General features: G+C 43.7%; 1 protein-coding gene and 1 pseudogene across 1 annotated transcript in view; both read left to right on the top strand.

Annotated features, from left to right (window-relative positions):
• The window catches only part of NPC1L1 (NPC1 like intracellular cholesterol transporter 1), a 79866-nt gene that overhangs the window by 34130 nt on the left and 31068 nt on the right, over nucleotides 1-14668 (top strand). The window contains exon 13 of the mRNA XM_073622184.1: nucleotides 12555-12670. Within this exon, the coding sequence (XP_073478285.1) occupies nucleotides 12555-12670 (116 nt within the window). The remainder of the gene's footprint in view (nucleotides 1-12554; nucleotides 12671-14668) is intronic.
• On the top strand, nucleotides 6272-6390 carry LOC141135058 (5S ribosomal RNA; annotated as a pseudogene).

The following is a 14668-nucleotide window of genomic DNA, read 5'->3' on the forward strand; positions in this document are numbered from 1 at the left end:
GTGAACCAACTCCATTGAGAGCCGGTCACAACCTCTTGTCATGCGAATTGAATGTGGGGAAACCATTTACAACACTTCTAAATCTTTATTGTGCTGTCTGTCAGCTTGAGCATACGATGAAGCTTCTCAGACCCATGTAAAATATACATATGTATATGAGCTTTTATTCTGCCTAGGCAAGAGTAGTATAATCCCAAAGCATGCGACCTGAGAACCTTTGCTGTGACCTTGATATTTGTATCTTATCTTGGTTATTCTATGTTCTTCCTTCACCTTAGTGCTATCTCTGGTTCACACCCTAACTCACCAGTTATCTCCTAAGACAGCCCTGTCAACTCTGTGCATAGTAACTGCTCTAATCTAATCATGCTACTTAATTATGTACAATATATAAATAGTCTTTGGACTTCATGTCAGACTAACCCAGCTTGAGCCTTTGCATACGACTAATATCTTAACGCCTTCATCTTGCAATTCACATCATTGTCTTTGCTAAATAATGTGGTTCCAAACATTACTACATTATTGGAAGAACTAACAAATCCTTTATCTATTGGATTAGGCAGAGGTTCTAAGGCAGGCCAACACACAAAGGAAATTTCTTTCGTGCAACCATCGGTTGCAGCCGCTAGCAATAATTGTAGGAGAATCCAGCAGGCTTGTTGTACCCAAGTTGATCGATCAATCAAGGCCCATTCAACCTGCTCATTAATGGTTTGAATCTCGTCCATTTCCTGTTGAACCAGCTGTGATTCGAAATGTGTATGGCCAGCCTAAGGGCTGTGTTTAGCTAGATGCCTACAGTTTGGTTAATACCACTTAAAGAATATGTAAACCCAACATTTCATATTCCTGATATGTTCCTATTGTACCATGTACGTGTTTGAAAAAGTACCCTGTTCTCCTTGTATTGCTTCCTATGTGTGAAAACCCTGGAGTTTCTGCCAGTTCCTCTGATTTCCTATTAAAAACTGACCACACTAGGCATGAGAGCACAGTGCAGTCTGTTCTCTAGCTGTGCTGAGAACTCAGCCTTCTCTGCTTCAATAATCAGACTTGTCCTGGCAAGCCCCCCTGCACAGCCAGTATTTACTGGGAAGATCAGTGTACTGCTGTTTCTCCTCCCTGGGCTCCTTATGTAGCTGAGAACGGAGGGTATGTGATCACTTATAGAAAGGGGGAAAAGAGCTATTTTTGATGTGTGTGTGTGTGTATGTATGTACAATATATATATATATATATGTATATATATATATGTATACATACCTCACAACTTTTTGAGATGGGAATGAGGGACACCTATTAGCAAAAGTATGTAGGTATAGGACACACGTCCTGCCACACATCCTTAAAGGAGGATTATACAAAAAAATGATTAGTTAAACCCACAAGTGCTATTTTTACCACTACTGTTCCGTTATACTGACTTTTGAAATTTACAAATGCAGCAAATTAGAAATTGGATGAAAGGTTTATCACTGGAAAACACTTTGAAAGATAAAAAGTGCATTTTATATACAACTCTATAGATCAGACCAAAACGAGGGACAAATGTAAAATATTAAAATATCTCTTTAAATTGGACTTTTAAAAGGCAACCAAAGATAACAAAAAATATATTATAAAGGTTGATTTTTATTATTATCACTTTAAAAGTTCCTTACATGAGGCACATATTTAAAAAATTAACATAATGTCAAATTTATTCAAGATAGAACCCAAAACATAGAAGAAGTGGTGATACCCAAAACCATGAATGGCTATATGATCAGAAGTTCAATAACAGCAGAACATGGAACGGACTATACCCATTTCAAATGTCTTCCTCAGGGATATTAATCACCACTCTGTAAATAGAAACTTCCACCATAATATCTGTTTTCACAGCCATATACAGTATTACATTACTGGTCGGCAAGTAGTTAAATAAATGCAATCAAAAGTGTCTCAAGCATCATGTATATATGGGAGAGAAAAGGATAAACACCTGTGTGAACACACTGGTGCCAAATCCAAAATAAAAATTCCCTAAACAGAGAGAGGCTCATTGGCCTCATGTGATCCCCGGCATTCTCCTTTCACCGCGCATGTGCAGGATGCAATTGCGCTACGTCATGACATCACTTCCGGTTCATAGACCCGGAAGTGGCTTCATCTCCCGACAGCTACACCCGGAAGAGTGCACAGCACCACCTCCAGTTTTAGAAAACAGCTTCCAGAAACGCCATGCTGGAGTCGCCACCGACACATATAGCCCAATAAGCATCCAAAGGGACGCCCACTGGAACCCACAGTGCCCAAAGAGAGCGGGGATACCCCGCTCACTCAAACACTGGGGGCCCCATTTTGGGCCCACCCCGATAACAGGGTAAACCCCACCAAAGGGTGGGACTTTGTGTGCTGGGTTGGATCTACCTGGTGCCACCAAGTGGAAATCCAATGGTACTACAGACAAGGAAAATGACTTACAATAATAACAAAATAAACCCAACCAAATGAGCCCCTCTAAGCCGTTCACCTCTCAAAGAGATAACCTAAATGAGGGACAAAGGGGCTTTGTTCCAAATCAGGGACAGCCCCTTGAAATTAGGGATGATTAGGGCTGTGTGTGTATATACAGTATCTCACAAAAGTGAGTACACCCCTCACATTTTTGTAAATATGTTATAATATCTTTTCATGTGACAACACTGAAGAAATGACACTTTGCTACAATGTAATGTAGTGAGTGTACAGCTTGTATAACAGTGTAAATTTGCTGTCCCCTCAAAATAACTCAAAATACCCCAAATACCCCAAATACACAGCCATTAATGTCTAAACTGCTGGCAACAAAAGTGAGTACACCCCTAAGTGAAAATGTCCAAATTGGGCCCAAAGTGTCAATATTTTGTGTGGACACCATTATTTTTCAGCACTGCCTTAACCCTCTTGGGCATGGAGTTCACAGAGCTTCACAGGTTGCCACTGGAGTCCTCTACCACTCCTCCATGACGACATCACAGAGCTGGTGATGAACGTGAGAAAAGTCCTGGACAGCCGCAGTCAAATAGAAATTGCCTTTATTCAGTAAAAACAATAAAAGTACATGTATGCCACAGCAAGAAGAGGGAAGCTGATGCGTTTTACACTGTAGTCAGTGCTTAATCATAGCTATGAGCTGGTGGATGTTAGAGACCTTGCGCTCCTCCACCTTCCGTTTGAGGATGCCCTACAGATGCTCAATAGGGTTTAGGTCTGGAGACATGCTTGGCCAGTCTATCACCTTTACCCTCAGCTTCTTTAGCAAGGCAGTGGTCATCTTGGGGGTGTGTTTGGGGTCGTTATCATGTTGGAATATTGCCCTGCGGCCCAGTCTCAGAAGGAAGGGGATCATGCTCTGCTTCAGTATGTCACAGTACATGTTGGCATTCATGGTTCCCACAATGAACTGTAGCTCCCCAGTGGTAGCAGTACTCATGCAGCCCCAGACCATGACACTCCCACCACCATGCTTGACTGTAGGCAAGACACACTGATCTTTGTACTCCTCACCTGGTTTCCACCACACACGCTTGACACCATCGGAACTATATAAGTTTATCTTGTTCTCATCAGACCACAGGACATGGTTCCAGTAATCCATGTCCTTAGTCTTCAGCAAACTGTTTGCGAGCTTCCTTGTGCATAATCTTTAGAAGAGGCTTCCTTCTGGGATGACAGCCATGAAGACCAATTTGATGCAGCATGCGGCGTATGGTCTGAGCACTGCCAGGCTGACCCCCCACCCCTTCAACCTCTGTAGCAATGCTGGCAGCACTCATACGTCAATTTCCCAAAGACTGGATATGATGCTGAGCACATGCACTCAACTCCTTTGGTTGACCATGGCGAGGCCTGTTCTAAGTGGAACCTGTCCTGCTGAACTGCTGAACGTTCTTGGCCACCGTGCTGCAGCTCAGTTTCAGAGTCTTGGCAATCTTCTTATAGCCTATGCCATCTTTATGTAGAGCAACAATTCTTTTTTTCAGATCCTCCAAGAGTTCTTTGCCATGAGATGCCATGTTGAACTTTCAGTGACCAGTATGAAAGAGCGAGAGCCATAAAACCAAATGTAGCACACGTGCTCCCCATTCACACCTGAGACCTTGTAACACTAATTGGTCACATGACACCAGGGAGAGAAAATGGCTAATTGGGCCCAATTTGGACATTTTCACTTAGGGGTGTACTCACTTTTCTTGCCAGTGTTTTAGACTTTAATGGCTGTGTGTTGAGTTATTTTGAGGGGACAGAAAATTTACACAGTTATACAAGCTGTACACTCACTACTTTACATTGTAGCAAAGTGTAATTTCTTCACAAAAATGTGAAGGGGTGTACTCACTTTTGTGAGAAACTGTATGTGTGTGTGTATATATATATATATATACATATATATATATATATATATATATATATACTGTATATATATATATATATATATATATATATACACACACACACACACACACACAAATGTTTTGTCTTTTATTTCTATTTTACTCTGAATGGGTTGTGTTACATACAGTGGGGAAAATAATTTTCTTGTTCATACATCACGGGACACAGAGCTCTATCAATTACTTGGGTTAGATAGTCACCATCAGGTGATTGGACACTGGCAAACCCTAATTACAAGGCTAGTTCCTCCCCTATGGAGAGTACCTCAGTTTTTTCTCCAGTGTCTAAGGTGGTTGGTCACGTTAAAGATGTGCTAAGAAGAAAGCTCTGTTTGATGGTCTCTGCGGGGGCCTAGGAGCTATACAACCGGATCCATGCCTCGGGCCAATATGCCTAAGATGGATGGTACCTGGGCCTCGTGAAAGAAGAAACAAAGTTTTGCCTGTAATGTCTCTCTTTGAGGACTGGGCTCTGGGATCCAGTGCTTTGGTGCACAAAATTTAAGTTGCACGAAAAGTTTTTCTGACAGAGTCTTCTACAGGTCCAGGAAAGAGGATCCTGTGAGAAGGAACCCAGGACCCTGAAGGTTGGCACAACGTTACCCACTGTGATAGGTGAAGGTTGGATCTGTCTGTTATCAGCAGTTTCCTGCAGCTGGGATAAGGTAAGGGAAGACAATCCTAAGTATACACCTTATGGATTATCTTCTTTTTTTTGAGTAGTTTGCATGACTTACCTGGTTTCCGCCACTAGAGGGAGTAAGAGACATACCTGGTGTATACTTACATGCCATCCAGGATACACGCTCAGTGAAGTTGGTCTGAGAAGCCGTTCGCCTCCTTCGCTGTAGGCTCTGCCACATGATCTGAAAGGGGGATCCCACGAAGTCTAGAGGGTCCCACGTAGTCCTCCGGTTGTCTCCTTTCTCCCCCCCTTGCCCCCGGCCGCCGCCATGTTGGTCCTACGGGGGTGTGCTTTTACAGCAGATTCGGCGGGGAAGGAGGGGGGGCGTGGTTGCTAGCGCAGTGCACGGCGCATCAGTGCGCAAGCCCTGTAATCAGTGGGATACAGAGCTGTGGGCAGTAAGCATCTCGGTGGGTTCGGATCCAGGTATATATAAGACACCTACTCGGCATCAGGTTGTACAGACTAAGCTAATAATAATATTGTAAGACTAGGCACAACAGTGATTGCATTTATATTAGTACCTCTGCTTTTGTCAGCTTAGGACTATGTCTCTCCGTAAGAGGGCTTCAGGGGCAGATAAAAGAGCCAATAAGAAATCACTGCCTAGATCTAAGGGTTATATCCCCCCTGAAAAACTGGAGGCAGCCGCACAGGATGAACCATTGGCCCTGTCAGGCTTGCAGCCTCTCCCAGCATTGCAGCCCTGCATAGGTCTTTTAAAGACAATTGTTTGCATTTGCAGTGTGTGATGTACAGCAGAAGTTAGCTGCTTAATCGCAGCATCCTCACAAGACGGCAGAAATTGGGGTAGTTCCCGTTCCCCTGCCCTAAATCCTCAATCAAGAGGATCAACAATCTGATGATGAAAGATCACCATCGGGGGACAGGGAACAGGTGCAATCTATCGAGGCGGAGGTATCAGAGGCCTCACAAGCTCTGGAGTTGTAGCTGCAATCTTTTACAGAGATTTAGGCTGTGTATAACTTACCCTTAGCCTAGACAGCCGAAGCCTCTGTCTCCTACTTGGGTTTTTTTCTTAAATTCTCATAGGCTTCTTGCACCTTTCCAAGTCCGTCCATTACTACAAAAAGGTGTAGAACCTCCACAAGGTCCTCATGCAAGTGCTTGCTTACAAACTAGCCAAACGCACAACTGCTGAGATGCCTACGGCCACATCACCCTGAAAGCGCCCAATCTCATCTGATCTCAGAGGCTAAGCAGGGTCGGGCCTGGTTAGTACCTGGATGGGAGAATGCCTGGGAATACCAGGTTCTGTGCACATTGTTGCTAACACAAACAGCTAAACGCATGAATGCGGGAACGCACGTCAGCGGAGGATAACTTTCTTTTATCAGTCCACATATGTGCATAAATTACCTGAGTATTGGAATGTACAAGATACATGTGGCAGAACATGTAATACACATAGAGATACATGTTTTTTTCTGTTTGTGGTGGACTTACATAATCACATGAGAATGCTTGGTCATTAAGTGCTTATTTGCGCAGAAATGCCTACAAATCGCATGAATGCCTAAATTCGCATAATTGCCTAAAAACGCAAAAATACCTGTTTGCATAAAGTTATGGGGTGCTTGACCCCACAAGAGTCCTTGTTTGCCCAGGGATACTTGCTCACGCAGAAAGGCTTGTTTTCACAGAAATGCCTAAATCGCATAAGAATGCTTGGGTGCATAAAGCTGCAGGATCACACCAGGGTGTTTGACCTCACAAGAGTCCTTGTTTACCCAAGGATACTTGGTCACGTGGAGAGGCTTGTTTTACAGAAATGCTTAAAAACACATAAAGATGCTTGATTGCATAAAGATGCTGGATCGCACAGGGGTGCTCGATAACACAAGAGTCCTTGGTCTCACACTTGTCTGCACAGTAGTGCTTTTAATGCATAGAATGTTTGGTCGCATAAGAGATGCTGAATCACATAAGAATGTATGATCGCCTAAGGTTGCATGATCACCTAGATTTGCATGGTTGCATAACGAGGCATGATAATTTAACCTCTTTAATTATACAGGATTCTTTATGTTCACATAGGAATATGTGTCTGCCTGGATACATGATGTGTAATCTTGCATTGCACATTCAGAGACGCATGCTTGCTTGCAAGGTGCCCATTCCATAGCACACGTGCTATAGATATGAGTGTGTACAGCGCACACTTTTTATGTTTTTAAACATATTGTAGAAAATTCATGCTTCCATGAATGCATGCTTCTTTTGAGGCATATGGTATTAACTCTTGCCACTTACACATATGGAGAATTGTTTACATATGTATTTTCAGAACTTGTCTGCTTTTCACAGGGCAACAGCACCTCTTCTGGTTGGTAGGCTTGCCCTTGTGGTTTGCCACCAAGCTCAAGTCTTTTATAAACTGCTAAGGCCTGCCTCTAGCGGGTCTAAAGGGCTCAGGGTATAGCTGTAATGGCATACCAAGGCAGTCTGCTGCCGATAGATCAGTCGGTAGCATGGCTGGACCTAAGTGTGTCCAGCATGATCTTTATAGCCCCTATGGAGGCTAGAGTATTTGGAGACATAGCCCAAAGCAGGGTATCTTTTACCCGAGTCAAAGGCCAATACCATAAAGATTTGGCCCAAGTGGGCAAAGCAAGGGATAGACCTTCCATTTGCCTTTGTATGAGGTTGTTCGGGAAGATGGTAGCCTCATTTAAGGCTGTTCACTTCGCCCAGTTTTCACTCAACGCCATTGCTGAACAGCATACTGTCTGCTTGGAGCTAAAGGATACAAGCCTTAGTTTTTCCCAGGCGTCTGACGTTAGAAGAACGCAAGAGCCCCAGTTGGTGGTTGCTAGCCAAAAGTCTACAGGAAAATCCTTTATTCCAGTCACCAGGAAAATGGTAACTACGGATTCCAACCTTATAGGCTGGGGTGCAGTCCTAGAAGAGCTTTTTGCTCCAAGGAAAGTGGTCCAAACCGAAAGTTTCCTGCCCGTCAATATTCTGGAGATTCAGTACATTTGGCCCTCAGGGCCTGGACTTACAGGTCACAAGGCTGTCTTGTCCGGATACAATCCGACAATGCTACAGTAGTGACCTATATCAATCAAGCAGGCACCAGGAGTCCGAATGCCCAGAGGGAGGTGAACCATTTTTTTGTTTGGACAGAGAAGCATGTTCCTTGCCTATCTGCAGCCTTCATTCAAAGGATGGAAATTTGGCAGGCGGATTATCTAAGCCGCCAGCAGCTGTGTCCAGGAGATGGGCCTCTACACCCCTCCATATTTCAGGCTATATGTCAGAAATGGGGTACCCCGGATGTAGATCTTCTAGCCTCCAGGTTCAACATGAAGCCGGATGATTTTTTTGTCAAGAACAGAGGATCCACTAGCATGCGGAACAGACGCTTTGATAATTCCTTGTGATCAGTTCTCTCTGGCCTAGGTGTTTTCTTCCGTTCCGCTCCTTCCGCGTCTTCTTCACAGGATTGGAGTGGGGAAGTAACTGGTTATTCTGGTGGCTCCAGCCTGGCCCGGAAGGCTTTGGTATACAGGAATCATAAAGATGGCGGTAGGAAGACTGTGGATTGTTCCACTAAGCCCAGACCTACTCTCGCAGGGACTAGTATTCCATCCTTCCTTACGGAATCTAAATTGAATGGTTTGACTGCTGATACCTACATCCTGAAAAGTTGTGGGCTTTCGGGTCCAGTTCTCTTTACTCTGGTTAATGCTAGGGGGCTGGCCTCCAGGCTCGTCTATCACAGAGCCTGGAAGGCATATGTTTCCTGGCATGAATCCAGGGGTTGGCATCCTCAAAGGTATGCCAGTGGCAGAAGTCTCGCCTTTCTACAGTTAGAAATTAAACTGGCCTTGAGCACATCAAGGGTCAGTTCTCGGTCTTATCAATATTTCTTTTTTTCAGAGGCCACTCGCCTCTCATTCCTTAGTCTGGGCTTTTTATCCAAGGGGTGTCGCGTTTAATTCCGCCAGTTGAGTCTCCCTTGTGCCTGTGGGATTTGAATGGTCTGTTTTTACAAAAACAGCCTTCTGAACCAATACGTCATATTCCTTTGGCTCTTTTGACCAGAAGATCGTGTTTCTGGTTGTCATATCCTCTGCTAGAGGGGTATCAGAATTAACAGCTTTTTGCTGCCTAAGGTGGTATCAGGATTTCATCTGAACCAAGATGTTGTCCTAACGTCCTTGTACGGGTCCGCATTCTGCGGAAGAAAGGTTGTTACACTCTCTTGATGTAGTAAGAGCAGTCAAGGTCTATCTGAAAGCAATTGCTCTGATACCAAAAGCTGATGCTTGTTTGTGCTGCCGGAAGGTCCTAGAAAGGGTCAGGCAGCGTCAAAATCCACTATTTCTAAGTAGATTTGGCAGGTTATTGTTCAGGCTAATAGTTTCATTTGAGAGCGCACTCCATTATAGCACTAACTGCTTCATGGGCAGTGCTTCACCAGGCCTCCTTGGCTCAGATCTGCAAGGCTGCAACTTGGTCTTCCATCCATACATTCACCGAATTCCTTCGGGTGGATGTGAAAGGGCATGAGGATACCGCCTCACGTCCGATAGCGGTCTGCTTTTTGATCTGTGTCTTCCTCCCCTCAATTTGGGCATTTCTCTGGGACATCCCACCAAGTAATTGATAGAGCTCTGTGTCCCGTGATGTATGAACAAGAAAATAGGATTTTTTAATACAGCTTACTTGTAAAATCCTTTTCTTGGGAGTACATCACGGGACACAGAGCTCCTGCCCCACTTCAGGGTTTATGTATATATACGTTGGGATACTTATTGCTTTGCTACAAAACTGAGGTACTCTCCATATGGGAGGGGTTATATAGGGGAGGAACTTGCCTTGTAATTAGGGTTTGCCAGTGTCCAATCACCTGATGGTGACTATCTAACCCACTAAGTAATTGATAGAGCTCTGTGTCCTGTGATGTACTCCCAAGAAAAGGATTTTACAGGTAAGCTCAATTTAAAAATCCTATTATTTGATCCCCTATAGATTTTGTAAGTTTGCCCACTTACAAAGAAATTAAGGGTCTATCATTTTTATCATAGGTGTATTTTAAATTATCGAGACAGAATATCAACCAAATCCAGAAAAAACACATGATACAAATGTTATAAATTGAGTTGCGGTTCAGTGAGTAAAATAAGTATTTGATCCCCAAGCAAAACATGACTTCATACTTGGTGGAGAAACCCTTGTTGGCAAGCACAGAGGTAAGACGTTTCTTGTACGTTTCTTGTAGTTGGTTACCAGGTTTGCACACATCTCAGGAGGGATTTTGGTCCACTCTTCTTTACAGATCTTCTCTAAATTCGTAAGGTTTCTTGACTGTTGCTGAGTTTCAGCTCCCTCAAAAATGTTCTATAGGATTAAGGTCTGGAGACTGACTAGGCCACTTCATGACCTTAATGTGCTTCTTCTTGAGCCACTCCTTTGTTACCTTGACGGTATGTTTTGGGTCATTGTCATGCTGGAAGACCCATCCACGACCCATCTTCAGCGTTCTGGCTGAGGGAAGAAAGTTCTCATCCAAGATTGTACAATACATGGCCCCGTCCATTGGCTCCTTAATTCGGCAAAGGCGGTCTGTACCTTTAGCAGAGAAACAGCCCCAAAGCATAATGTTTAAACCTCCGTGCTTAACTGTAGGGATGGTGTTCTTAGGGTCATACTCAGCATTTTTCTTCCTCCAAACACGGCAAGTCGATTTAATGCCAAAGAGCTTAATTTTGGTCTCATCTGATCAGGACTTTCTTATAATCCTTCTCTGAATCATTTAGATGTTCATCGGGAAACTTCAGATGGGCCTGCACATGTGCCTTCTTGAGGAGGGGGACCTTGTGGGCGCTGCAGGATTTCAATCCATGTTGGCGTGTTGTGTTAATAATGGTTTGTTTGGTGACTGACTTTGGTCCCAACTGCCTTGAAATCATTCACAAGCTCCTCCTGGGTAGCTCTGGGCTGATCCCTCCCTTTTCTCATTATCATCCTTACTCCATGAAGCAAAGGCGATTGATGATGATTTTGTATTTCTTCCTTTTGCAAATAATCACTCCAACAGTTTCCTTCTCACCAAGCTCCTTGTAGCCCATTACAGCCTTCAGCAGGTCTACAATCTTGTCCCTGATGTTCTTTGACAGCTCTTTGGTCTTGCCCATGATGATGAGATTTGAATGGAAGAAAGAGATTCTGTGGGCAGGTGTCTTTTATACACATAACGAGTTGTCTTTAGGAACGCCTTCTTAAATTGACAATTGACAAATTGTGTACCACAGTAGCACCTACCGTAGCCAGTCTGCGGGAGCCAGAATTATTGTTGGTTGGTAAGGAATCAAATACTTATTTTACTCACTGAACTGCAACTCAATTTATAACATTTTTATCTAGTGTTTTTTCTGGATTGTGGGTTGATATTCTGTCTTTATCATTTAAAATACACCTATGATAAAAATGATAGACCCTTCATTTCTTTGTAAGTGGGCAAACATACAAAATCTGCAGGGGATCAAATAAATATTTTGCCATTATATACTTTAAAAGCCCATCTTTAGGCAAGACTGATATAGAGGTTGCATCATATGAGAGCTGTATCTGTGCATACAGTATATGTGGTTTTTGTTTAGTTGCTTCTATTATCTTCTGTATGATATGTTGCACATATGCCAAAAGTCTGCATAACTCAAATTTATCCAACACAGTGTATCAGTTGCGGCCCATCTATAGGGGGCACATGGGTGCCGCGCCCCCCCATCCATCCATGCGTCCAGCCCTCTAATCTACATGCGGGGTGCTGGACGCATGGATTCCAATGGGTTTTTTTATAAGCACATAATTAGAGCCAGAGGCTCTAATTGGCTTGAAAAAAGGGTGGGGTCAGGGCGCAGAGCACTTGTTTGACAATAGCAAATTATTATTCACCTGATTTTCCTCCCGGCCAATCAGGCAGCAGTTCCTGAGGCCCTATTGGCCAGGAAGTCTTAGGACTTCCGGCAAATTGGTTCTCAGTCAGGACCCACTTCCTGTTCGGCCTGGAGGAGCAGCGATGGCCTCAAAGCGAGGAGCTGGAGCCCGGATCCATGTATGCCTGATCTGCCTCTTTCTTGAGGTCATTCCTGTCCATCTCCCGCGGGAAAGGGGGGGTGGGTGGTATCGCCGCATTCCCGTCTTCCCCCCACACACACACACACGTGCACGCGGGAGGGGGAGGTTGGGGGGTGATCGCCGCATTTCCATCCGTCTCCCACGGGGGGTGGCATTGGTTTTCCGCCCCCCCCCCCCCCCCAAAAAAAATAAAATTTGAGCACTAGCAGCCGCCACTGCAGTGCATGGTCTACTGCCGACTGGACTGTCTGTCTGCCTGTTCTATTTAAAATGCATTGTCCTAAATGTTAATCATCTTGTCCTGACTCACTGTTCTGTGGCATTTTTGTCCCTGCTAGATCTTATTTAGCTGTTCCAGCATCCTCCTGGGTCGATGACTTTGTGGACTGGCTGAACCCCTCATCAGACTGCTGTAGATTGTTACTAAATGGAACTTTTTGCTCTTCCACTAGCCGTGAGTACCATCAACAAACCAAGACAGTGTCACTAAAATAGGAAGATGATTAAAAATCTTAAACTCCTGCTCTTATGTATTTGCAATAAATGATACAGTATATCATACACATATTCAAAACTGATATATATCTATGCTCAGGTATTTAGGTCAGAATCATACCCTCTCTGGTCCCTATTCCAATAACTACACTTCTAAAGTGCATGGTCTAGTATTTGCACCAATAAATGCTTTGGTGCCTACAACACTAGCTAGTCTAGTATCTACTCCAATATCCACTCTAGAACCAGAGGCATAACTAGAATCTTCAGTGCCCCGGTGCAAGAAACCATGAAGGGCCCCCTTGACCACTGGGGCCCTTTCCACTGATCCTGGGGCCCTTTACTCCCATTGCGGGGCCCTTTATAAGCCTTAGTTCACACTGCTGCGACTTACTGTATCATGCAACTTGCAACACATAGGTGTTGATTTACTAAAACTGAAGAGTACAAGCCAATCAGATTATAACTTCAGCTTGTTCAATTAAGCTTTGATGAAAAAATTGGAAGCCGATTGGTTACTTTAAAGACCTGCACCAGATTTTGCATTCTCCAGTTTTAGTAAATCAACCCCATAAAGTCGCATGACAAGCCAAAACACATTAGTTTGAGTGGGTGCCATCTTAATCAATGTGACCCAAGTCACCGCGACAAAAAGAAGGTTCCTGCAATACGTTTCTTCAATTTTGGTGCGATTTGAGTGCCATAGACTACAATGTTAAATCACAAAAGTCGCAAGAAAGTCTCAAGGAAGTGGCAAGGAAATCACAGGATAGTTGCATGCCTTTGGGGTTACAACAATGGGAACTGAGACTTATGGTCCCTTTGCGGGACTCTTTTACATATTCTGCAGCGGGCCCCCTTCCTGTCATCTTGGGGCACCCCGAGTGCGATCTTCGCAACCCTGGTAGTTCTGCTACTGTCTAGAACCAAGACTAGTATCTTCTATAGTACTTAGTCTAATATCTTTTTTAGTATATACTCTAGTAAATATGCTGATAGATGCTCTAGTACAAGGTCTAGTATGCCCCACTATAACTGTTCTAAAATATCTGTTTTAATATTTGCTTTAGTTTTTTTCTGTTCTAGTATATGCTTTGGCATTTACTCATTTACATTATGTGGTCTAGCACCTCCTGCAGTACCTGGTCTAGTGTTAGGTCTATTATCTCCTACATTACTTGGTCATGTATCTGTTTAGTATATTTACTCCACAATCTGCTATAGTACCTTTAACAGTACCTGGGTCAAGATCTGCTATATTTGCTCTGTTGTGTTCTACAATACTTGTTCTGTTAGCTCCAGTATGTGCTCTAACATCTCTTGTAGTACTCGGCCTAGTCCATTTTTGTTCTCCAGCATGTTCTGCAGTTTCTGTTAACAATTTCAATATCTGCTATATTAACTGCTACTATTCCTGGGCTATAATCTACTCTGCTATTTGTTCTTATATGTCAAATGGTACCTGGTCTAGTATCTACTTTAGTATCTGCTCCAGTATCTCCTGAAGAACCTGACCTTGCATCTGCTTGTTTATCTTCTTTAATACTTTGTGCAGTATCTGCTCTAGTATCTACTTATTTTCTGTAGTAGTGCCTCAAATAGAACCTAGTCTAATATACACTATATTGCCAAAAGTACTGGGACGCCTGCCTTTACCTGCACATGAACTTTAATGGCATCCCAGTCTTAGTCCGTAGGGTTCAATATTGAGTTGGCCCACCCTTTGCAGATGTAACAGCTTCAACTCTTCTAGAAAGGCTGTCCACAAGATTTAGGAGCGTGTCTATGGGAATGTTTAACCATTCTTCCAGAAGTGCATTTGTGAGGTCAGGCACTGATGTTGGACGAAAAGGCCTGGCTCGCAGTCTCCGCTCTAATTCATCCCAAAGGTGTTCTATTGGGTTGAGGTCAGGACTCTGTGCAGGCCAGTCAAGTTCCTCCACCCCAAACTCGCTCA

This window comes from Aquarana catesbeiana, linkage group LG03 (assembly GCF_042186555.1).
Source record: "Aquarana catesbeiana isolate 2022-GZ linkage group LG03, ASM4218655v1, whole genome shotgun sequence".
Classification (NCBI taxonomy): domain Eukaryota; kingdom Metazoa; phylum Chordata; class Amphibia; order Anura; family Ranidae; genus Aquarana; species Aquarana catesbeiana.